General features: G+C 35.7%; 2 protein-coding genes across 2 annotated transcripts in view; both read right to left on the minus strand.

Annotated features, from left to right (window-relative positions):
- Positions 1 to 703, minus strand: part of LOC107746235 (adrenodoxin-like) — a 6,549-nt gene extending 5,846 nt beyond the window's left edge. Inside the window, exon 1 of the mRNA XM_016560359.1 lies at positions 557 to 703. Within this exon, the coding sequence (XP_016415845.1) occupies positions 557 to 690 (134 nt within the window). The 5' untranslated portion in view covers positions 691 to 703. The remainder of the gene's footprint in view (positions 1 to 556) is intronic.
- Positions 704 to 9,389: 8,686 nt separating this feature from the next.
- LOC107746233 (moesin-like) overlaps positions 9,390 to 24,835 on the minus strand; it is a 26,192-nt gene continuing 10,746 nt past the window's right edge. The window contains exons 2-14 of the mRNA XM_016560358.1: positions 22,424 to 22,507; positions 19,844 to 19,939; positions 19,411 to 19,533; positions 17,956 to 18,107; positions 16,895 to 16,978; positions 16,632 to 16,778; positions 15,816 to 15,912; positions 14,680 to 14,843; positions 13,824 to 13,954; positions 13,576 to 13,736; positions 13,241 to 13,333; positions 11,506 to 11,733; positions 9,390 to 10,521 (exon numbers count right to left, since the gene is read on the minus strand). Coding sequence (XP_016415844.1) covers positions 10,357 to 10,521; positions 11,506 to 11,733; positions 13,241 to 13,333; positions 13,576 to 13,736; positions 13,824 to 13,954; positions 14,680 to 14,843; positions 15,816 to 15,912; positions 16,632 to 16,778; positions 16,895 to 16,978; positions 17,956 to 18,107; positions 19,411 to 19,533; positions 19,844 to 19,939; positions 22,424 to 22,507 — 1,725 coding nt within the window. The 3' untranslated portion in view covers positions 9,390 to 10,356. The remainder of the gene's footprint in view (positions 10,522 to 11,505; positions 11,734 to 13,240; positions 13,334 to 13,575; positions 13,737 to 13,823; positions 13,955 to 14,679; positions 14,844 to 15,815; positions 15,913 to 16,631; positions 16,779 to 16,894; positions 16,979 to 17,955; positions 18,108 to 19,410; positions 19,534 to 19,843; positions 19,940 to 22,423; positions 22,508 to 24,835) is intronic.

The raw sequence follows: 24,835 nt of genomic DNA on the forward strand, positions 1-24,835 counted from the left end.
TTCGGTGCCTTGCTCAAGGGCACCTCAGTCGTGGTATTGAAGGTGGGAGAGAGCGCTGTACATTCACTCCCCCCACCTACAATCCCTGCCGGTACGAGACTCGAACCCGCAACCTTTGGGTTACGAGTCCGACTCTCTAACCATTAGGCCACGACTTCCCCATAAACTGTAAACTGTAATTATTATTATTTTTTCTTGTTAAAAATACTCTTTATATTCAGTAATCTGTACCTTAAGGTTAATAGACCTGGGTCTGTGTGCATTTAGACTAGCGACATGCACATATTATGTTATTCTAACCCCTCTTTAAAAAGGTGTGACTTCCACAGCTGGGCATTACAATATATGTTATTTTTATTTGTACATTTAAATTAAATGAGCAAATAAAAATAGTCAAACCTCATTGGCTGCACTGCTCATGAAGATGGCTTTTAATGCGGTGACGATATATTACTTGGATGGTGTGACTTGTTTTAAGATATCTAGAAGTCACATATTCCATGTACAGAAACACAGCATTATGTGAAACAACAAGAAAAGTAAATTTGATCCTTACCCATTTGGCTGGGATTGACTGCAGAGTCTGGGAACTGTGTGAAGAAATCTTGGATGGGTCCTCGTGGATCCTGGGTGGCACAACGGAGCCAAGCTGGAACGGAGCAGGACCTGTACACACTTACGAAAGGCCATGCTGTCCTGCTGTGCAAGCATGTGGGCTATGAATGAGGAGGCTCTGCATCAAATTTTGGGGTGTTCGTTGTTTCAAGGACAAAGCTGCAAGCTCCATGGTAAGGCCAACCCTGAGGTGGACAAGGTTAAACACACAGAGAAAAGGAGAGAGAGTGAAGCCTTGGTCTTAAAGGGATAGTTCACCCAAATTCAGTCATTAATTACTCACCCTCATGTCGTTCCAAACTCATAAGACCTTCATTCATCTTCAGAACACAAATTAATATATGTTTTGATGAATACTTTTTGTGCGCAAAGAAAACAAAAATAACTACTTTATTCAACAATTCTTCTCTTCCGGGTCAGTCTCCGCCACCATTCACGAGAGCATCACGACGCATGCGCTGCGCTTTGTTTACAAGCAGAGGAATGCACATGTATGCGTCATGGTACTGTCATGAATGCACAGGGGAGAATGACCCGAAAGAGAAGAAATCGTTGAATAAAGTCATTATTTTTGTTTTCTTTGCACACAAAAAGTCTTCTCATAGCTTCTTAAAATGAAGGTTGAACTACTGATGTCACATGGACTATTTTAGCGATGTCTTTACTGCCTTTCTGGGCCTTGAACGTGGTAGTTGCGTTGCTGTCTATGCAGGGAAAGAAAGCTCTCGGATTTCATCAAAAAATTCTTCTGATTTGTTTTCCGAAGATGAACGGTCTTATGGGTTTGGAACGACATGAGGGTGAGTAATTCATGAATTACTCATTTTTATTTTTGGGTGAACTATCCCTTTAAAGATCATGTATAACTTGCGGAAAAGAAACCAGCACAAGACAATACACATTTCTTTATCTTTATAGTATAGTTAAAAATTCAGTTCTTGACAGGAGTTTGTCATCTGATAGTATCCTGTAATACTGGGTCATGGTGCACTCAGTCACTTCAATCTTGGGATCAAATCAGATCATGAGATTCTGATCAGATCAAATGATGGATCACGGGAGTCAGATCAAAGTCAACCTAAAGACCCTCTCTCCCCGATACAATCTCAGAAAGATTTTTTTTCGTTCTTCATATTTGACCTTAACAGACTATGTAAAGAAATGAATCAGAGAGAATTCCCACATCAAAGAAAATATGAAATCATCATGGACCAGTAACAGTTTAAATGTATTAAATGCGTTTGTGCACCATTAGAAGAAACTCCAAATCTTCCTTTGGCCAGATTTAGTTTGAAATGACATCACACCCGTTTGTTCTTCTATTTCTCTTTAAGTGTACTGGAGCCTTAAGAATAGAGATTTGGATCGAGGTGTGACCTTATGGTTCAGATTCTATACATAGCTTTGGGTTAAGGCCAGGTTTGTTTTTTTGGTTTGAATCTTAAATTAGTAGAGGTTGACCTGTACAGGTTTTTGAATGGGCAACGCTGATATAATATATCTCAACGGCCACTCCAAAACCCCTGGAAGAACACAAATTTGAAATCTGCCACTTTGCCTTATGGGCACTAAGTTCGAACCACTTTAGATCTGCAGGAAAATTATATTATTTAAATGTTAAGTGGTTAATTGGCACCCAAAACCCCAAACAGCATCCCAAAACCTTCACTAGCGACCACTGAACTCTCATTCATGCCATTTAAGAGCCCTCCAATATGAGTCATTAGCATTGCTAACACAAATAAATTTTGAATATCAGCATGCATTACTTAATGTTGCGTACTTTCATAACAGTGTAGTATTTGTGCAAAGCATTTGTGAAGTTAAGGAAAAAAGAATTACCTTGGAATCTTGTAAAGCCTGCAGTATGATATCGTTCAGTGTCTGGGTTTTGTGGTTTTAGTCTGAATGTGAATGTATCTTCAGTTTCTTACCGAGAAGCAAAGAAAGCTGTCAGCAGATAAGATTCACCTTGACTGAAACTATTTATATGAGACCACTTCTTTTAAATACTGCAATTTTGGGTTTAGTATAATTGCCTTGCAGGAAGCCGCTTCACAGAATACTTACCCATTATGGCTTTTATATTTTTGAGGTAAGTGGAGGATGTTCACCTAAAACTGACAAAAAAATAAATAAATAAAATAAAACCTACCTATGCTTGCTGTTAAGCACATATAACAATGGATGCAGGCACAATGGATGCAGCCATTTATTTACAAAGATCCAAATTCCTAAACAAAGATATACACTGGGAAAAAAATCGCTAAAAGAGTTTTGGATACTTAATTAAAAGAATTTTAATAATAATGACTGAAATAATAAGTTATTATTAGCTGACATTTTTTTTAGCTATTGTTTGTTGTACAGTATATGGGCTGTGATCCACATCCCTTGCATGTGTGTGTGTGTGTGTGTGTGTGTACGTGTGTGTGTGTGTGTGTGTGTATGTGTGTGTGTGTTGTTTATTGCTGATATACTGTTGATCACTACTGTGAATACTGCGTGATTGCACCAAGGTTTCCTGGGAAACTTCATTCATTCATTCAGCCCTATAAGGAATAAATTAAAAAACACTTTGAACTTTGACTAAATATAATTGTCACATCACTAAATACCGGTATTCAAAAAAATGATAATATGATTTAGTATATAATATAATAATATAATTCAGTATAATAATAGTTTAGTTTAATAGTTTATTTAATTTACTTTATTAATATTGTTAATGTCTAATTAATAATGAGCAGCATAGGGGAAAGTGTAATAGAATTGTCCATTCTTAGTCATGGTCTTACAAACCAACAATTCTTTTGGTTAGTCACTCTGACCAGCCAAAATGTGAACAAAACTCTTCTAAAATGATTAAAACAGTCAGCTAATCAACTTAGGCCATTGGAAGTTTTATGAAGCTTTTTCTTTTCTTTTCTTTTCTCAGCAGGGATAAAATAGCCTTTAACAGCATTCAGATAGAGTTCTATAATTTTATGTTACAAAACATTCACAGTTGGGCCAACAAATATTGGCTTTATGATGAGATACAAAGGGAGCAGCTTTGATCTTCAGGTCATAAATAGAGGACAAATCAGCCTTGCAAGAAGTACACACAAAAACTAGTATAGTGTTTTTGATTCTCAATGTGAGATTGATCCATTCTGAGAAAACTGTTCTGGCATAACTTTAAAAGATACTTCTAAGGATATTGATTATTTTTCCAGAACCTCTTATACTGTACATATCTATGGGTAATAATGTTCGAGCCTCAGGCAGGGTTATTAACTAAAACTAAAACCATAAAAAGAAAAGAAAGAAAGAAAGAAACTTTACTGGGAAAAAAATAAGTGTTAACTGAAATAAAAAAGAAAAACTTTTTATTTCATTTTAATTTAGTTTATGTATTAAAATAACACTAATACTAAAAAATGGAAAATAGAAAAATAATGAAAGAAAAACAGAAATAGAAAAAGAAAAATAATAAAAAACTATATAGACATTAGATAGATAGATAGATAGATAGATAGATAGATAGATATGCTATTAGTATAATAGTATAAAAGATACTATAATAACACTGGCCTCAGCCTCACAATCTCACACTCATGTTCTGTATTATATCCGCACATTTACAATACTGCAATGTACTTATTTTTAGTATTCCTGGTAAAATGTATGCATTCTTTTTTTTTACAAATTAAAATGTATCTATTATTATTATTATTATTTATCATTACTTATATTTATTATTTCTAAATAGCAACACTCAATCTCTCAAACATATTAAAATCTATTATGTCATTAAGGAATATTCAGGAGCTGATAGATGCCATTTTACTTGAACTGTCAAAATGTTTCCCCAATCGCTGAGCTCTGTCTAGAATCTGATGTGAAATGTGCTTGGGATTAATGTGCTTCTGATTGGGGTGCTGATTGCTTTCATTGACTGAAAGATTGTAAAGATACCTCAGGGTTCAAAGCCAGCTGGTTCTCTGTGAATAAAACAAATCTTGCATGCTCTTGTGAAATACTTATATAATTAATTATATAAATACTTAATAATACAGTTTCACTTTATCCTCTTCAAAACCGTAGAAATGCTCACTCGCCTATAATATTTCATGCTTTTCAAAGCAAAAACCTTGACACTGAGCGAAAGAGAGATAAGGGGGCTATGAACTATACTGGATCTCCAAGAAAAACCTATGAATGTACTGCACAGGCGGCTAACAATTTTGAATGTGGAGGATAATTTACAGTCAGACTTCGTGGGAGACATATACTTACAAAACCACTTTATGTTTTGTATCTGTCAGCTCCAGAGGCTTTCTGAAGGCCAACAGGAAGAATTTTAACCTTCAACTGATAACGGTGTCCATTAACGTGTGCTTGATTGCCTTGAGAAACTTGAGGGCTGTTCTGTAAACAAACATCTGAAAATCACTGGACGCAAGTAACCGCTCCAAACCCGAAACACTCCATACCCACAGTCGCAATAAAAATGTGCACTACAAATAAAGAAAAGAGGCATCATAAACCGCTGAAAGAAAACAAGTCACAAATTTTTACAGTGTCTCTGACATCTTTTGCCTTTAGTCTTTTGTCTGAATTGCTTCCCTTGTAATGTACACTGTACACTGTATTACTTAATTCGAATGAAGGCTGGATGGGTTATCCACACACATGCTTTACAATACTGTGTGGAAGTTATGAAATCAGATTGTATTCAGTATAACTCGAAAAGCTAAGAAAGACATATTAAATACAACACTTGATTTCCAGTTCCAGGGACACTTACCTGTTTTCACCCTGTTATAATCATTCATGATGCTTGCCATCTTATCTGTAGAGAAAAATAATCACAGAAGAGCATTAATCTGGGCTGAAACATACCATTCTTTTTTAACAGTCAAGATTATGTTGTATGAACATTGCAAAATGTATCATTCATATACTGCTGTATACTGTTTTATTACTGATTTCTCTGCCTATTTTGCTAATGTACTGAAGCTGCAAGCTGAAAATTTATTCATTAATGAATATTTTTATAAACACAGCCAACAGAGCAGGATTCATCAGAGCAGGAGCAGCATTCATCCAATATAAGAAAAGGAACACACAATTTTTGATTTAGACAGTTGAATGCAGAAAAGCCATTCTGATGCGATTAAAAATGTTTTATGCATATAAGAAATAGTCAAAATATCTGAAAGGACACGGAACAGAAAATCAGAAATCATTTCCATATTTTTGGTGAAAATGTGCAGCTACATTTGTCACCATGACACTTTTTCGGATAATGTGTTGTGACAAATGTGTTTACCTCTCCTCTTTGGAAATAGCAGGTTCCCTGAGGTTGATCATGATCTGGTAAGAGAGATGTTTTTCAAAAGATTAGGTTCTTCATGTTATTAGCACGCTAGTTTTGTTTTGTTTCTGCCTGTACCAGCTAGAATTACAGATCGAAGAACACAGCAATTTTCATTTTCTTCTTTCTTCATCATTTTCGTATAGGACCCTTATAAATCATTTGAGATAAGGACACCACTAACACTGAAAGAAAGAAGGAACTGGATGTTCTTTGCTAGTTCCTGTCATTCATTTTGTCCTTGAGGTTTTGAGCTCATCTTATTTAATGTATGTGACACATTTATATTATCAAAAGCTAGGTCAAAAATGATTTCGAATTACATTTTTTTTAAAGTTGTATTTAAGACCTACATTAGGTAAGAACTGCCCCACTACATACATACAGTATTGGCATCCTACTTTAAGTTAATGAATTGTATATTTTTTACACAACTGAATGTGCTTCCGTGTAAATTACATGATATTGTGTCATTCTTCTGCTTTTCTGGGGTACAGAGGAGTCATGCTAAATATCTTAGCATTTAATTACTGTAGATGTCAGATTGAGTGTCTAAAGGGGACAGAAAGGACCAGAGTCTCAAGGGCCGCATAGTTATCAGATTCATGTCACGTAGAGGCAGCAGAGATACGTACACGAACACATTTATTCATTGTATTCATTTTCATGTTCTGTATGTTTGAAAATCGTTACCTACCTTGAATTAGTTTTAAAAACACACATTCAGAGGTTTAATATCCACACATGCTACATGAACTACGCTGAAAAATATCGCCCTCTGGTGTTCGGTAGGGATGGGCGTATCGATCCGAAGTATCGATATATCGATACTGATTACAACATATAACGTTAGTTCGTCTTCGAGATGATGCATGTACAGTTTTGGGTGTTTCATTTTTAATTTTATGAAAGCTTCAGGTGCAGTTAATTATTTGAACGTGCATACAGACGACGGCAGTGTTGAAGCTCTTTTATTTGCCGTCACAAACGTGTGTGTGTTTTTCAGTGGTCTAGTGGTAGAACTTTTGTCAAGCATTGCTGAGGTTTTGGGATCTAATCCACCCTCGTGTAGTTTTTTTTTCTCTCTCATTAAAACCAAAGTTGTTCATCAGTGATTGTATATCAAGAGCAAGGACATGTTTGTGTGATTAAGGTGTTTAACGTTACATGTCTATACTGAACTTCAGTAATGCGACTAAAATAGGAATACTCCACATGTCTTAATTCGATTTCTGTTTACTTCGAATATGACTTTAGCCGGAGTAAGGTAATCAAAAATCTCTGTTTACATAGTAGATTCTTAATCAGAGTATTGTCTTAATCGTATTCAAATCGAATTATTGTTGTCCATGTAAACGTACTCACTGTTACATGCTTGGGTTTCTAGAATTAGATTATGGCCATGTTCGGAAAAACGCTGGCATAATGCATATTTTACACCAAATATTCTCAATTATTTAATAAAACGCACTAAACCTATGCGCATCAGAGAGGCCGGCGCATTTTAGCCAATTATCAAAGCTGTCTCCCTGTCAATCATTTTGGCCGCTGTTGGAAAGGGATGTTTTTTTTTTTGACATAGGACATATGGTCAAATTTAGCAAAATGGCATAAATTAAATAAACTGAGATTACAGCACCTTTATGCACAGCTAAACATTTTAAACCGTACAATGCTGTATTGTCACATGACCTGTTTACGTGGTATCCGGTGTCATCTCAGAAATAAAACTTAAAAGTTCATTTACATTTTCAATTCAATTTTTGATAAATAATAATAATAAAAAAAAGTCTGAATTCTTGACAATGAGACCAAATAATGGGTCAAAAATATAGAAATTTGCGGATAATCTTAACAAAGTCCGTCAGTTCACTATATGCAGCCACGCTTTCGTTTTCTTAAATGCATTAATATATTAATTAAATAATTTTTACACAAATTACACCCTGGTTTTATATATATACAGTGAATAAGTATTGAACACGTCACCATTTTTCTCAGTAAATATATTTCTAAAGGTGCTGTTGACATGAAATTTTCACCAGATGTCGGTAACAATCCAGGTAATCGGCTATACAATCGGTATAGGCTATACAAAGAAAGCAAAACAAATAAGTTCAGAAATGAAGTTCTGTATAATAAAGTAGAATAATACAGGGAAAAAGTATTGAACACACGAATAAAGGGAGGTGCAAAAAGGCATGGAAAGCCAAGACACCAGCTGAAATCTATCAGTAAGTAGAAAGCAATCCTGCCCCTTGTCAGTGGAAATTAATATTAGCTGGTTTAGTCCCAACTGATGGCCTATAGAAAGGTGTCTCATTACCAACGTGTCACACAAGAAACATTTCATGATGGGTAAAAGCAAAGAACTCTCTCAAGACCTGCACAACCTTATTGTTGCAAAACATACTGATGGCATTGGTTACAGAAAGATTTCTATACTTCTGAATATTCCAGTGAGCACTGTTGAGGCCATAATCCGGAAGTGGAAAGAACATCATTTCACCATAAACCGTCTCATTTGGAAACTCTCATTTGGTTTCTGAGAAAGTAAAGCTGCTAGAAAGACCCAGCCAATCACCCGACTTGAATCCAATAAAAAAAATCTATGGAAAGAACTAAAGATTAGATTTCATAGAAGAGGCCCACAGAACCTTCAAGATTTGAAGACTGTTTGTGTGGAAGAATGGGCCAAAATCACATCTGAGCAATGCATACGATTTTTGCAAGGCTTTTGTACCAAGTATTAAATAAATTTCAGTAAGCGTGTTCAATACTTTTTCCCTGGGTCATTCCATTTTATTACACAGAACTTAATTTCTGAACTTATTTGTATTGTTTTCTTTGTATGTATGGATTATTTGTTTACTGAGAAAAATGAAGTGTTCAATACTTATTTTACCCGCGCTGTGTGTGTGTGTGTGGAGGATGATGACGTTTTTAATAATAGCTTTATATTGGCAAATATCAATAACTATTTGATAGTGATCTGTTCTAAACATAGCTTGCATTTTCTGACCATACCTGCTTACAATAATGCACACATGCTATCACTAAACAACTGAAGAACGAGTAACAACACTAGCCAATGAATTGGTGTTTTTTTTTTTAATGTATTTTATTGACAGTTGCAATGAAAATGTTTTAAGCAGCAATCTTTTCTGTGATTGGTTGACAATTAAAAAAAAAAAAAAAAACCTTGCACCCTCAAGGCAGGAAATGGCCCAGGTAACTAGAACGCTGTATGAGATCAGAACAAGCTTCATATTTTTAATCAGGTGATCCATGTTCTTGTATATCAAAACAGTTTAGAAAGTATCCAAGAGTAAGATCCAAAAGAAGAATTCTTCCAAAGCAGCTGGGGACATATTGCTTCAGTGCAGCATATTGCCACATGAATAAAAATAAAATTAATATAGATCACAAAACAACTGAGGCACTGCCTACAAGTGCGGGGCTATTCAAAACTGTGTACACTCTGGGTAAATACGGTTCAGAAATAAAGGGAGAAATTCAATCCCAGAAGATGCTTTTTAAGTGTCATTCTATTAAAGGATTCTTTAAAATAATACTGCGAAAAAATTCAAATGCCTCAAAAAACAAAGTCTCTTTGAAAAAAAAAAGCTTAAAATAAGAATAGGTTTAAAAACTAAACTAAAAATACAGTTTGATATTTTCTCTTCAGTGAAAAGGCACAAACAGGGAGCAGCCACAAACCTGCAGCAGTGAGAAACTATAACTAAAAGAATTATCAACCGGGATCTCACACGCGCGCGCGCGCACACACACGCACGCGCACACACACCCCATTGCTCTTGTGGGTTGCCTGTATTGGCAGAGTGGTTGATGGGAGCAGATAGCCATGAGTTTTAATCTATACTGTAGTTGTTTTTATTAGAAAGGCACATAGATACAATGTTATAGCAATAGCGAGGCTATTACACCATCACAATGGCACTGTGCAATTTGATATATCGACTATACTGATTGGAATTGGCACACTGACATGTCTCTCTGGAGTGCTTTCAAAATCTATCCCAACACTGGAATGTTTTTTTATACTTCAATTTCTACTGAAATCCCAGTTTTACTGAAATTAAAACCCTTTAGTTCAATTAATCAGCAAACCGTTAATGTTTTCCAATAAAAAAGCTACATCTAGGTCAAAACACAACGCAAAAAAATAAATCTCCCTTATCATAATGCAGTAACCCAAACAACACTCCTGAATTAAAGGGATTTTTGAACTGTGCAGCATTATTCTATATTTGGCTTTATTTTCTGTTGGAGTGGTGCATTGTGGGTACTGTAGTTCCTCTGCAGGAATGATGCAAAAGGCAGGCTGTAGCTCCCCCTGTTGGCTGACTGCGGTACATTTACATGCACTCGAACTCATCGATTCGCTGTTTGGTGTTTCCAGAGCGGATCTGACGAAGCGTCTTGTATTTATCTCGTCCTGCTCGTACATTCTCTGCATGGATGATGTCGTTCTGGGTCTTCTTGGTCTCGTCACGAGCATTAGAAAGCTCAGAACTAAGAGTCTGTGGAAAAAGATATTTCATTTTTTTCCCCGTTCAAAGTAAATTTCCACTGATAAAGCGTTTATTACAGGCTAATCATGGGTGTCTACTTTCTACTTTTGACAAAGTGCAGCTTGGATATTCTGAAAAATACCTCCTTTTGTGTTCCACACAAAACAAAAGTCAAATCAGTTTGGAGTATAATGGTTAAAGGGAAATGAAAATTCTGACATGAATTACTCGCCCTCATGTCGTTCCAAAACCGTACGACCTTCATTCATCTTTGGAAAACAAATTAAGATATTTTTGATGAAATCCAAGAGCTTTCCGACACTGCATAGACGGAACTACCACGTTCAAAGTCCAGAAAGTTAGTAAGGGCATCGAAATAATCCATGTGACATCAGTGGTTCAACCTAAATTTTATGAAGCTATGAGAAGACTTTTTGTGTGCAAAGAAAACAAAAATAATGACTTTATTCAACTGTTTCTTCTCTTCTGGGTCATTCTCTGCTGTGCGTTCACGACAGTACCATGACTCATGCATTTGCATTCCTCTGCTTGTAAACAAAGCGCAGCGCATGCGTCGTACTCTCATGAATGGCAGCGGAGTCTGACCCGGAAGAGAAGAATTGTTGAATAAAGTCGTTCTTTTTGTTTTCTTTGCGCACAAAAAGTATTCTCGTAGCTTCATAAGATTACAGTTAAACCACTGATGTCACATGGACTATTTTATCGATGTCCTTATTATCTTTCTGGGCCTTGAACATATTAGTTCCCTCTGTGCAGGGGCAGAGAGCTCTCGAATTTGATCAAAAATATCTTAATTTGTGTTCCGAAGATGAACAAAGGTCTTACGGGTTTGGAACGACATGAGGGTAAGTAATGAACGACAGAATTTTCATTTTTTGGTGAACTATCCCTCTAAAAATATGACTAAAAGTGAAGCGTTATTTTTGGATGAATTATCCTTTTAAAAATCCTATTGTGAAGTAGTTCTCTCACCAGCAGATGTTTCTGGACTCGTTCGTTCTTCTCAGCCTCTGTCATGCGCTCCTCCTCACTCCTGTCTTTATAGGCCGCTGCGGAGGTGAGTTCTTCGGAGGCCTCTGCGCTGCTCTCATCATCGTCGTTGTCGTTTTCGCCATGCACTGGCTCTGGAACATGGGCTGACACGACTTTGTTCTTCAGCTCCTCTTTAGTCTTCTCCAGGTCCTCCTGCACCAGAGTGGCCTGGAAGAGACACACAGCACTGCATTAACAATCACCACACAAAAAATTCACACCGTGATCTATCTAGGCCATATAAAAGTTACTAATTTTGTGATGATAATAAAGTGCTTTTTATTTGGTCAATAAAGACTGTGCTTGTACCACAAGCATGGTACTATTAAGACATCATTTTAACATCATTATTGATTTAAACCTCAAAAAGCAGAAAATGCAGGCAGATTTAGTTTAAGTTTAAGTTTAATTATGATTTCCATTTCCATTGAATCATTTCTTTCAAACTGTCCACATCACAGATTAAATTCAAAAACCTGTTTACAGAAGGTCAACAGCTTTTTACGTGCTTTAGAATATTGCACATATATTTTAAAGTGTATAAAATGTTGTTGATCGCAAATACAGCATGAATATAAATGTATTCCTGTGATGGCAAAACTGAATGTTTAGCAGCCATTACTCTAGTCTTTAGTGTTCACATGATACTTCAGATATCATTCTAATATGCTGATTTGGTGTTCAAGAAACACTGTAGTATTATCAATGTTAAAAACAGATTTGCTACTTAATATTTTTAGGGAAACTGTGATGCATTTTCCAGCTTGAATAGAAACAGCATTCACTTTTGATCAATTTATTGCATCCTTGCTGAATAAATGTATTCATTTCTTTAAAAAATTACTTTTTACATACTGTATATTTTTTCTTTAACCATTTAAAACATATAATCTGAAAGATTTGTAAGTGTTTTAAAATATATGTTTATATGGGTGTACATAATTATTTTATTTATTTAAATGATTAAATATTCCTGACAAAATTGTCTAATTGGAAGCTGCCATCTCCTCCAACTTATTGTCAATGGGTTTTTGACCTACTTTTTACCCTCAAACTTGAAAAGATTAAATTTGGAATTTGAATGGAACCTGATCTTTTTATAAAATCTTGGAGCCCCTTTCTGGAACTCGTTAAGGAGGCAGTTTCTGGATTTTCTTTCTTCTTTTTTTTTGTTTAGATGTTTTATTTGCATGCTTATATTATTGTGACTATATGTTCATAGGTATGTGGGCATTTATTGTGCTTGCTTGCTTATTTGTGTGTGTGTGTGTGTGTGTGTGTGTGAGAGAGAGAGAGTTTTCACTTTCTTGATTCTGTAACAGTTTGATACTTGTACTGTGCCTTGAGATGCTTATGTGCTTTTCTTTAATAACTTAATAAAAAAACTGAAAATTGCCAAAGCTGTAAAATACTAATTTTTAAGTTTTTTATCCATCTTAACAATATCCTGAAAAGGCATATGGTGATAAAAGCATAAAATAATAAATCACATCTCTATAAATCCCACAATCATTTTTGTCTTAACATGAGTGACTGACCTCAAGTCATTTTCCCGGTTGTGTGGTTTCTATTTCTGCACAATGGTGTGGATAGATGGATAGACAGATCTATTACTAACTAGCTCATTCTATGATAAACTTCTGCAGTGCACCTACTAACAAGTAACCATGTTTACCTTTATTTGCCACTCTGATGCTTCCTCCTCTTTCTTCTTTTTGGCATCTTCAAGCAGGGAGATCTTAGAAGTCAACTCTGCCAGTTCAGTTGCCTGTATACACACACATATATACACACATATACTCAGAATCTCATGGGAAGAAGATCTCATGGGTGTCCTGCGCTCTGTGGTTAGAGGATGTTTGGTTCTCGTGGAAACTTCATAATTGTAGTTTTGTTACCATAGTTACAACTGTAACCTACTTAAAGTGTTATTGTGAAGCTGTCATGGTGACTAGAATTGTGCTGCCATGGTGGCTGGCAATGTGTATCTTGGTAGTCATGTTAACTGACCAGATGCTCCTGGTTCTTCATCTGGCTCTCAGACTGATGCAGCAGAGCCGCTTTGGCCTCCTCTGCCAGGTGGCGCTCCCGTTCCAGGCGTTCCGCCTCCTCCTGAGCACATTTACGCTCCTGATCCAACTCCATCGCCCTGCGGGTCTGCTCCTCCAGCTCTGCCCACGCAAAATAATGAATGATTAATGATCATTAATGAAGAGAATAAGAAAAAAAAAAAAAGAGCAAACTTCACTCCATGTCACCTTGCTGAGCTTTTCTCGTCTGTTCCTCTATCACTTTGAGTCTCTCCATCAGCTCCTCTTTTTCTTTTTCAATCTTCTCTTTCTCCTTCTCAGCCTGCTCTCTCTTCTTACGTTCATCCTCCAGCATGGCCCTGAAACACACAGACAGATGTATTAGAAGAGCATGTCCTTCCTGGCATTGTGAAGTGCCCAACAATGAACAATGAACTAATCTAAACATACAACCATTCATCTATCAACACAACACTCAAATATAAACACTTATTATTGTCTTAAGGTGTAGCTTATCCTACTGTGCCTGATAAATGCTTCAAACAATCAAAATCTTTTAAGAGAACAAATCATTATTTTTCTGCTGGACATACTGAGCAAATTCAGCCTAAGTCTGAACAAGACCTTAAAGGAGTACTGAACGTTCAACAACAAACTAAATAAAAAAATTTTTAAAAAACACATTGTTTGTGAACTAAATGAACAAACAAGTCACTCTTGTTCTACAAGAAGATAAATGGGACAGAATGATCCAAATTTATAAAATGTGTGAACATTTTATACAAAACAATAAGACTTCATTTGGTCGATGGTGACACAAAGTTTGTGAATGAATCCGTTTAATCACTAAATGAGTCACTTATAAGTAGACAGACACATTAACTGGTTGCCATCTAATGGTGTAAGGATGTAACATACAGAAGTCGTCACATAATGAATCGCATCTGTACGAATCCTTTTGGTGAGCAGAATCAACATATTTAAATCACTGCAATGAATCCAAATTAACACAAATAATCACAATCCTGACCTAATATCAGAGCCTTTGTGTGGTGTTACTCTGTAGCTTTTTTTCCCCTCTCACCTTTCCATCTTCTTGTGGTTCTTCTCCTCCTTGGCTTGTGCTTTCATCTGCTGGACCTCGATGGTGTCGGGTTTACGGCGTCTCATATAAAGCTCATGGTTCCCCATGCACAGGGCCAGAACCCTCTTATTAATGCGTAAACGCTGGGCATAAAACACAAAGTCCTGTTGGGAAAAAAAATAGAGGACATTATATACATATTTCCTGTGATGCCTTAAAGATCATCAAGGTCATATGATGCGATTTCAAGTTTTCCTTTCTCTTTGGACTGTTACAAGCTGTCCGTGAATAGATAAGATCCCTAAAGTTGCAAAGACTAAAGTCTCAAACCCAAAGAGATATTCTTTATAAAAGTTAAGACTGGTCCACGCCCTCCTAAAACGCCTCGTTTAAACACGCCCCCACATGTCTACGTCACGATGTGGGAAGATTTGTTATGTCCCCACTGGATGCAACAAATGCCTCGTTAATAATGAGTTTTAATGTTTTTGTCTCTCCGGGACACAGCATCACAATATGGTAGGGGCGTAACATTTCCGTCACACGCTTGAGGTATTCGGCCAATCACAACACACTGGATAGCTGGCCAATCAGAGCACACCTCGCTTTTCAGACCGATGAGCTTTGTAAAAATCGACGCGTTTTAGAAAGGTGGGGCATAGAGGAGAAACAATAATGTACAGTATGTGGAAAAGAATGTGTTTTTTTAACCTTAAACCGCATAAACACATTTCATTACACCAAATACACAAAATAATGTTCTTTTTAGCAACATCATATGACCCCTTTAAAATGCTGCCTACATACACAGCTCCCTAAGGTTGGAACAGAGCCAAAGAAAGAAGGGGGAGGGAGTGAGGGATCAGGAGCTACAGGAAATACTGAAGAATGGGGAAAAAAAAGAGAGACACACATCCACATCCAGACTCTTTATGTCTGTGGTAAAGTGTAAGAAAGAGAAACGTGCAGCTTCAATGGAAAATCTACACTGTGATTTCACCATCCTCAAATCGCATCATGAAACATTACACCGCTCCACTGCTTTGCAAGAACAGCGTTCCTCTCGTCTACACCCTGTTTGCAAAGAAACTGAATAGAAACTGTGATAAGTCAGACACAAATCTTGTTTGACATACCGGGGCTTTTTTATCAATGGGTTTGATGACAAATTTCTTATCGTTGAAAGAAATGTTTCTGATCTCACTCCAGGGGAAACCAATTTTAGGTGTCATCCTGGAAAGAGAGGAGGAGAGAGGAGTCAGGGTTTTTCGGCACACAAATAAATGTCACTTTCCATGATTAGGCTACAAGATGCCTGAAACTTTTAATCGGTTTATTTTATTTAGTTTGTATTAGATATTTCCCAAAATTTAGTAAATAAGTTTAAAACTGATTTGTGTGACTTTCAAAAGCATGAAAATGAAACTACTTGGAATTATTATTATTAATTAAAATAAAAAACTGTGTTCCTGTATTCCTGTGATGGCAAAGATGAATTTTCAGCATCATTACTCCAGTCTTCAGCATCACATGATCTTTCAGAAATCATTCTAATATGCTGATTTGCTCAAGAAATATTTCTTATTATAATAATGTTGAAATTGGTTGTGCCACTGAAAACCATGATACATTTTTTAGGATTCTTTGAAGAATACATATACATTTACATTTAATCATTTAGAAGGCGCTTTTATCCGAAGCGACTTACAATAGAAAGGATTACTGCAGCATTTATTTGAAATATAATTTTTTTGTTACAATACAAGTCTTAACTGTCACTTTAATTATTACTTTTACACAATAAAAGTAATAATTTTTTGAAAAAAAATAAATAATAAATCTTACTGGCCCCAAATTGTTATATGGTATTTTGTTATTATGTAATATCAAATATATTTGTGACACCTTTCAAACCCATTAATCGGTTTCTAAATGTTAAACGTAGCAAGTACTTGTCATTCTGCTCGTAGATGTTGAGTCCCAGGGCATCCACACCCAGCCACAGCTCTGATCCTTTCTTATTCTTGATACTGAAGTAATTCACACCGTACATCTCCAGATCCTGAGCTATCTTCAGATACTCCATCATCGAGTCCTCTCTGAAACACACACACACAGATACACATTATCATTCTGTCTGGTGTGTGTGATTGACAGGGTCACTGCAGTCAGCGATAAAACAGAAAAAAGCAAGCGCACATTCCATTGGCTGTACCTCAACATGCCCTTGTGCTCCTCATGCCAGACCTGAATTCTTTCCTCCCATTGCTCCTTATTCAGCTTGTGCTGTTCCAAAACTCTGCAGAGAAAAGATTACACACACATGCTCACATTCAGAATATCAAACACATTCTTAACATGTTCTCTGGCTGATACCTTTTAACAAAACATTACGTACTATGCTTTAAGCCTACACAAGACACGGTGGCCTCTGCCATTTATTTAATGCATTTTTTTCACAGAAATATGGATTTTCTCAGTGTAAAATTAAGCTTATGTATGAGGGTCAAAGACGTTAAGATGTCCGCATCAAAAGAAATTTACAAAAGTGATTTTATGTCCATAAAAAGCACATTAAATGTAAGTAAAGTGTCTACTTTTAAGGTTTCAAATAAGTTTTTGGAGAATAAAACGTTAAAATTTGGCATGAACATAAAATATGAACTAATAAAAATAAACATTCATTGTCAATTATCGTCATTATTGTTTTTTAATTATTGCAGCCCTAGCCCAAATAATTTATTATATACTACTCTAGGCGTAATTTAATAGATTAGATACCACACAGCACTGATATTTAAACCATATACTTTAATATCAACGAATGAAATGATGTATGTGACTGACATGGTTTGAAATTTTAAAACAACTAATACACAGTGTTTAAAGAGTCAAGACTTTAATATTTATAGCCTTAATATTTTAATTTGACTTTAATAGATTTTTTATTATATATAATGTCTATTTTTTTAGAATAGAATTTAAATTTTGCTATTTAAATGTACACAATTATTATTGCCTTCAGCAACCATAATGTTGTCTACTGCCATTTGTAAATATTGTATACTTAATCATACTGTCATTATAATAGATTTCTGAGCTTTATTAGTTTCTTCCATTAAGTAGTTTAGTAATGCTTAGAAAAGCTGATTTTAGAGCATTGCATACACCACATAAGAAAACCGATCAAAGCACACTTTCTGTCAGTCATCTGCACTCCCTCACTCTGGAGAAGCACTAGCCCCCACTGGTACTACAATATCTGTGTATGCACACCTCTGTGGGAGCAGTTTCTCACTGGATAGGTATCCAGGAGTGTGAACATCCTTGTTGTAGTCAGCATATTTGGCCTGCACTGCGTAAGATGCCAGCAACACTGCAGTCTCCGGGGGGCAGTAGGTATCATCATTCAGGATCCCCTCTTTCACCTGAAGTAAACCAACAATGGAACTGTTTCAAAGTAAGAAATGCTTTAAAGGAACACTCCACTATTTTTGAAAATAGGCTCATTTTCCAACTCCCTGAAAATGAAAAGTTGCGATTTAACTTTGCTGCCGTACCAGGGGTGCAGCAGGCGCAATGATATTACGCAGCGCCTGAAAATACCCCTGGTACGGCAGCAAAGTTCCTTGATTATTACGCCGGAATAAGAGTATAGTTCCTAGCCATATCGGCCTAGAAAATCGCAACTTTTCATTTTCCGTCGGTCTTAGTACACTATGTAACTACAGAAGAGTCAAGTTTTAAATAGGAAAAATATAGAAACTCTTTGGTCATTTTTGAGAGAGATGCTAACGGTCTAATCAGATTCAATGATCTATGCTAATGTAACAGGGTTAAAAATGTTACTTTAAATGTTATAACTTTCACCAAAATTGCTGTGTTTTTGTTCATTTATTAATTGTTTGGAGACCTCTTGTGGCGATATTAAGTATTTTGGGTAATTTGCCTTGCCTGTGAAACCACACCCCCACCCCCAGCAGAGACTTTATCCGATGCTGAGAGGTGGTAGGTAAAATGTGCTCCCGCAAAATGAGTTTTCTTTGTAACTTGACACTTGTTGATTTCACAAATAATATTAAGATAAACGGTTAATGATGTTGTGTAACAAGATGTTAAGTGACTGTGATTGTATTTGATGAACTTTGTGGAGTTTGGATGCAATTTGCTCAACATGTGCGTTGCATGGCTAACGCCATCTCTTTGAATCAAACACAGGTTTATCTCTAATTTCTGTTTGCTCTTTTAGATGAATGTACATGTGTATAAATGCCCACTGTCGCCAGAGGATGTATTTCTCTCCTTGTTGTGTTACAGTAAACACCGCATGAAACGCAGTTCTCTGTGTCCGCCTGTGATTTATGTGCTGTCGGATGAGAAGCGTTACACTAAGCTACAGCTAAAAGTGCTACCGCCAGACCCGGAGATCGGCTGAATGGATTCGAAAACGGTAAAACTCAACTGTTTAACTCTAGGGGAGTTGGAAAATGAGCCTATTTTCAAAAATAGTGGAGTGTTCCTTTAATGTTGGCTTGTAAGCGAACCTGGTGGTACAATTCCTTCACTGACCACCAGATTGTGCAATATCACAATCACATTATCACTTTCCAAGACCCAGAGCTCATTTCAATCCACTCCGATTGGCATGCCTTCTATATGAACATATCTAAGGCCACATCGTGCATTTAATTTTACCTTAGATGTACAGTGATAATGTAAATACACACCGACCTGAAGGAAGAAGAGTCTTTGAGTCGCCTCTTGAATCAGCTCCTCCGAAACATCTTCAGGGTAAAACTTTGCTCTGAATTTAAACAGCAAAGGACTCTCCTTGCGGACTTCTTGAGCCGTAACCTAGGCAACAAAGAATAAACTAGAATCACTTTCAGTCATTAATTCCACCTGCCTGTCAGCACCCATGATCAAAAATCTTAGAAAGTTTAGTCTTTCAGAATTTGACATGTTTCATAATTTTGCACATTATAATCACGATTCAAATGTTTTTGTTTACTGAAATGATGCACCATTGAAATCATAGTAAAATGAACTTGATGACATGAAATACTGACTAAATATATTCATGACAAAAAATAAATAGCTGTATAAAAATGAAGTCTGGTGCTAATGAGATGCTAAAATCCTATATGCATTCACACACACATACCTTCTTGTTGAGTTTAAGCCAGGTGGTAAAGCCTTTGGTATCCTGGTACTGCAGTCCAAAAAACCACACCTCCCTTAACCCAATGGTTTTCACCACCTATAAAACAGACGCATATTAAATAAACAGGCATATTAAATAAAATAGCATTTTCACACACCCATTTGCTTTTTGTAATAGAGGGATCTGAAAAGGAGACTGAAGCTCAAATTCCTCTTCATGGACATGGAAAAAGTGGCATTACAGCTGGGACTGGACCATATATTTAACATTCACAATGTAGTTGTGCTAATTTAATAATTATTTTAAAATAAATAACTAAAAATTATTTTAATGCTAAATGCTAAATTTCCTTTAAAAGAATCATTGGACCTGTTCCACACTTCCACACTAATGACAGAGATGTCTGAATTAAACTTCAGTAAAAACCAGCAGCGCCTCCAAGAGGTCAAACGTTCAGCTATTTAATCACTGCCTTATGTATTTAGCTTTAAAGCAGGGGTGGAACGCTCAAGAGATGCTATGAATGTGACCACATACACACAAGAAGACACTCGCTATTCTAGGTCAAGAGGGTGTGTGAGACAGACAGTAATGGAAAATGTGAGGTATTGTCAAATGCTGGCTCACAACTGCACCAGTCAGACCATACTGTGTCTGAAAATCATGCAAGTTAAAAAGAGAGAAAGAAAGAGAATGAAAGACAGCGATGAGCTAATGTGGAGAAAGAGAAAATAATGGGGAGGAGGCAGCTGGGTTTATATATGATTTGTAAACAGAAAGAGGTGACGCTTCTATCAGTCTCTTTTGAATATAACATCATGCTGTCTGCACTGCTGGATGATTAGGATAGGGTTTTTTTTTTTAGGACAATTAACAGGAAGTTGGATACACACAACCTGGACACACATTTATTTATATTCAAAACAATCACACACTAAAGTACAATAGAGATTAGAGATTTTCAAAAGTACCAGTAATAAACTGATAGTAGTACTGTATCGGTATTACCAAATACAAACTCAATTTTATACACCGTCTGATAGGTTTCTGCTTTCAAACACTCAAATTCACTTTTTGGGTAAAATGTCCATCTTGGTTATATACATTTAGAAACACTTCTGTTCAAAATTTGGGGTCAGTAAGATTTTAAAATGTTTTTTTTAAAGTTCTATGTTCACCAAGGCTGCATTTATTTAATCAAAGCACAGTAAAAAACTGTAATATTGTGAAATATTAATACAACGTAAAATAACTATTTTAAAATGTAATTTATTCATGTGATGGCAAAGCTGAATTTTCAGCAGTCTTCAGTGTCACACGATGCTTCAGAAATCATTCTAATATTCTGATTTGACACTCAAGAAATATTATTATAATTATCAATTTTGAAAATAGTTATGTTGCTTAATGCTTTTGTTAAAAATTTGATTTTTTCAGGATTTTTTTAATTAATAGAAAGCTCAAAATAATAGCATTTATTTGAAATAGAAATATTTTGTAATATTGTAAATGTCTTTCACTTTTGATCAAATGTAATGCAATAAATTGCAGAATAAAAGAATTAACTCCGTTAAAAAAAACTTTGGGTGGTGACATACCATTGGTCTTAAGAGAATGTAAAACAGATAGGACAAATAATCAGATATCAAATATCGAATTTGTGTACATGCACCCTAATAGATATTTATTTCTGACTGTTCATTTGTCTTGATGAACTATTTGAACAAACATTAAAATCTCAAAACTGATACACTAAAAATATTATTGAGACTTAAATACCATCATTGTAATTTCATCTGATAATATTAACATTTTAAATTTATATTTAACATTTTTTTATATATACATTTACAGTTTAATACTCAGTAGCATATTAATTTTTTTGCTGTTGTATGAATATGAAAGATGGTAACAAGTATGGTGAAATTTCAGTAGTACTGGTATTGTCTTCTAAAGCTTTGGTATCATGACAACAGGAGACCTTCTAATCTCAAACCCTCGACTCAAACTGAAGACTAAATCCTGCTGGAAAAAATAATGGAACTCCACAACCTACACAACTGCCCGAAGAATGAATGCTCTGTGTGTGTGAGAGACAGAGTGAGTGAGTGTGCGTGTGTGTGTGTGTGTGTGAGTGTGTGAGAGAAATTAAAGGTTGCTCAGGAACAAAGCTGCCTATTATCAAGTTTACGAAAGAGTGACTTCATAGACGTGATGTACAGAGTGACTAAGAGTGAGGTAGAGGGGACTGTACAGAATTACAGCCTGAGGAAGAAGCAGAGTCAGAAAGAGGAAGGGTGGAGGAAGGGAGAATTCCCTCACAAGAAGGATTTCCAGTTCTTAATCTAAACACAGACACAGCTTCTCTGTCACAGTCTTAAGTTTCCACTGCAAGTCAGTATATCTGCTCATACTGAATGTGATATATTCACAGTCACTCAGAAGACATTTAATGCATGCTTATGAGGAGCAGGATGTTGAATTAATAAGATCTCAATGTGGGCGGTGCTACCAAAAGAAAAGCTATTAAATTCTTTAAAAAAAAAATGTAATCAGCAAAAAATTTACACACACACACACCTGGTCAAATAACTGTTTCCCTGTGGTGCTGGGTTGGATGGCAAACTCCAGCTCAGCATCCATCGTAGTCACACGAACACTGATCTGGAAAGAAGGGGGAAAAAAAATAATGTGAATGAATGAATGAATGAGTGATTTAAAAAAAAAAAAGAATGTAATACATTTAGCCAGCAAGGATTCAATCAAATTGATCAAAAATGACGGTAAAGACATTTATATCGATACTTTATTAGAACAAACATTGCAACAAGAAAACAAATTATTACGCAATGTTATCGTTTTTGTTTTTACCAAAGATATTACACAACCACTAATGAAAAGGAAAAAAATAAATAAATACTAATACTAAAAATAAATAAATACTAAAAGAAACAATAAGTAATGAAATACAATATTTATACATAAATTATATAAACAATCATATCAAACAGGAGTTAAGAAGTTAAGAGACTTTTTCCCAGAACATCTCATTTTTTCCAATTTTAGAAAAACATGGCATCCACTAGCCACTGAGAGATAGTTGGAGGCTTGTTAGATTTCCAATGAAGCAGTAAAGACATTTATAATGTTATAAAAGATTTCTGTTTTCAATACTGTTCTTTTTAACTTTGTTTCCATTAAAGAAAAAAATATTAGACAGCACAACCGTTTTCAACTGTGATTATAAGAAATGAGCACCAAATCAGAATATTAGAATGATTTCTGAATAAACTGCATTTTAAAATTTTATATTGTAAAATATTTATATTGTAGTTATATTATATTGTAATATTTGACTAAATTACTGTATGCTGTATGTTTTGTTTTTTTTATCAAATAAATGAGGCCTTGGTGAGATAAGAGACTTTCTTCAAAAACATTAAGAAATCTACTACTAACCCCAAATTTTATTCAGCAGCGATGCATGTATAATACAAAAAAAAGCACTCAATACATTCAAAAGCAAGTTGATTTACCATAAAATCAGAATCATTCAGTCCCTAATTAACATGAAAGCATGATCAATAAAAATAATGAAATCTCTATTTGTCATGGACAGCTTAAACATCTTTAATAGCTTATACTATCTAGAAAGAGCCTGAACCCTGATCAAAGAGCACTATAAAAGAGGCATTATGTGTATGTGTGTGTTTAGATGAGTGTGAGTGTGCATGTTTATGTGTGTGTGTGTGTGTGTGCGTGTGTTTAAATCTGCGCCAAAGCGTGGCCTGCTATTTTAACATAATTAATTGCACTCTGGAACTCTGGATAAGATAAAAACAATGAAAGGAAACAGCGAGAGGAACGAATGGAAAAAGATATCCCCCTCTCTTCTTTCTGTCTTTCTCACCCCATCCCCACCTCCACCCCACAGGATGCAGATAACCACGCCTCCAATAACCATGGAGACACATTGGGCAAAGTGTCTCACTTCCTCTCACTATACAATTACAGCCAATCACAGCACACCTCCTGTTAATAACAGATCATTCCGAGGATTCATTCTCACTTTGCCGCTTCTGACTAATTCACAACTATGCAAATAAAATCAGCCCATTTTTATCCATTTTATTTCATTAATTAGAAAACTAACAAGTGTTCTGTAAAAACGTCTATGAAATATGGACGGTCTTATTGACGTGGTGGTCCATATAAAGTTTTTTTGTTAACCAGCTTTGACTGTGTACACGAGAGATAAATAGCTCAATTTAGGCACACACACCCCTCCAGCTCAGCTGTACCCATAATGCCCTGCTTTATCAAGCAGCTGCCGGTGAGGCAGACCAGTGTCCATGTGCTGAGACTCTTAAGAGCTCAACATACCATTTGCACATCAATGAACCCAAATGACATTGTTTCTTGAAAGTCCTCTAAACAATCGTGACAAAGAGAAGCACAAATGAGATTTGATAGTTAATATTCAAGAGTCATGGGCCATAGTAAGGGGCCAGATTTTAAGGGAATAAAGAAACAGAAAGAATAAATATTTTAAAATATGCATACATTCAGCCTTAATAGTATGCCTAATAACCCAAAAAGGCTGTTAGTGTTTTGTCACATTCAGTTATGATTTACATCACATAAATGACAGTCTATATATTTTAAATTTAAAGCTTCAAACCTGAAGTTTGCATCACTGTATATTCCTGTCATCATTTAAGTTTGTGTTGTAAAACAGTTAATATTTTAAAGGGGTCATGAACTGAGGAATCAAAATTCCCTTGATCTTTTGACATAAGAGGTCATTGTGCTAGAAACATTCTGTATGTTTCAGAACTCAAGACTTTCTTGTTAATCTAAAAACTGCGAAAACCGCAGCTTGTGGAAGGTACCACTCTATGATGTAATAGTGTGGCTAAACACCGCCTCTGCAGAAGATGATCAATGCCTGCTTCTACATCACTGCCTGTTTAGCCCTGCCCACCGAGTCTA

Source organism: Sinocyclocheilus rhinocerous, unplaced genomic scaffold (assembly GCF_001515625.1).
Source record: "Sinocyclocheilus rhinocerous isolate Xijiao unplaced genomic scaffold, SAMN03320098_v1.1 scaffold3060, whole genome shotgun sequence".
In the NCBI taxonomy this organism is placed as follows: Eukaryota; Metazoa; Chordata; class Actinopteri; order Cypriniformes; family Cyprinidae; genus Sinocyclocheilus; species Sinocyclocheilus rhinocerous.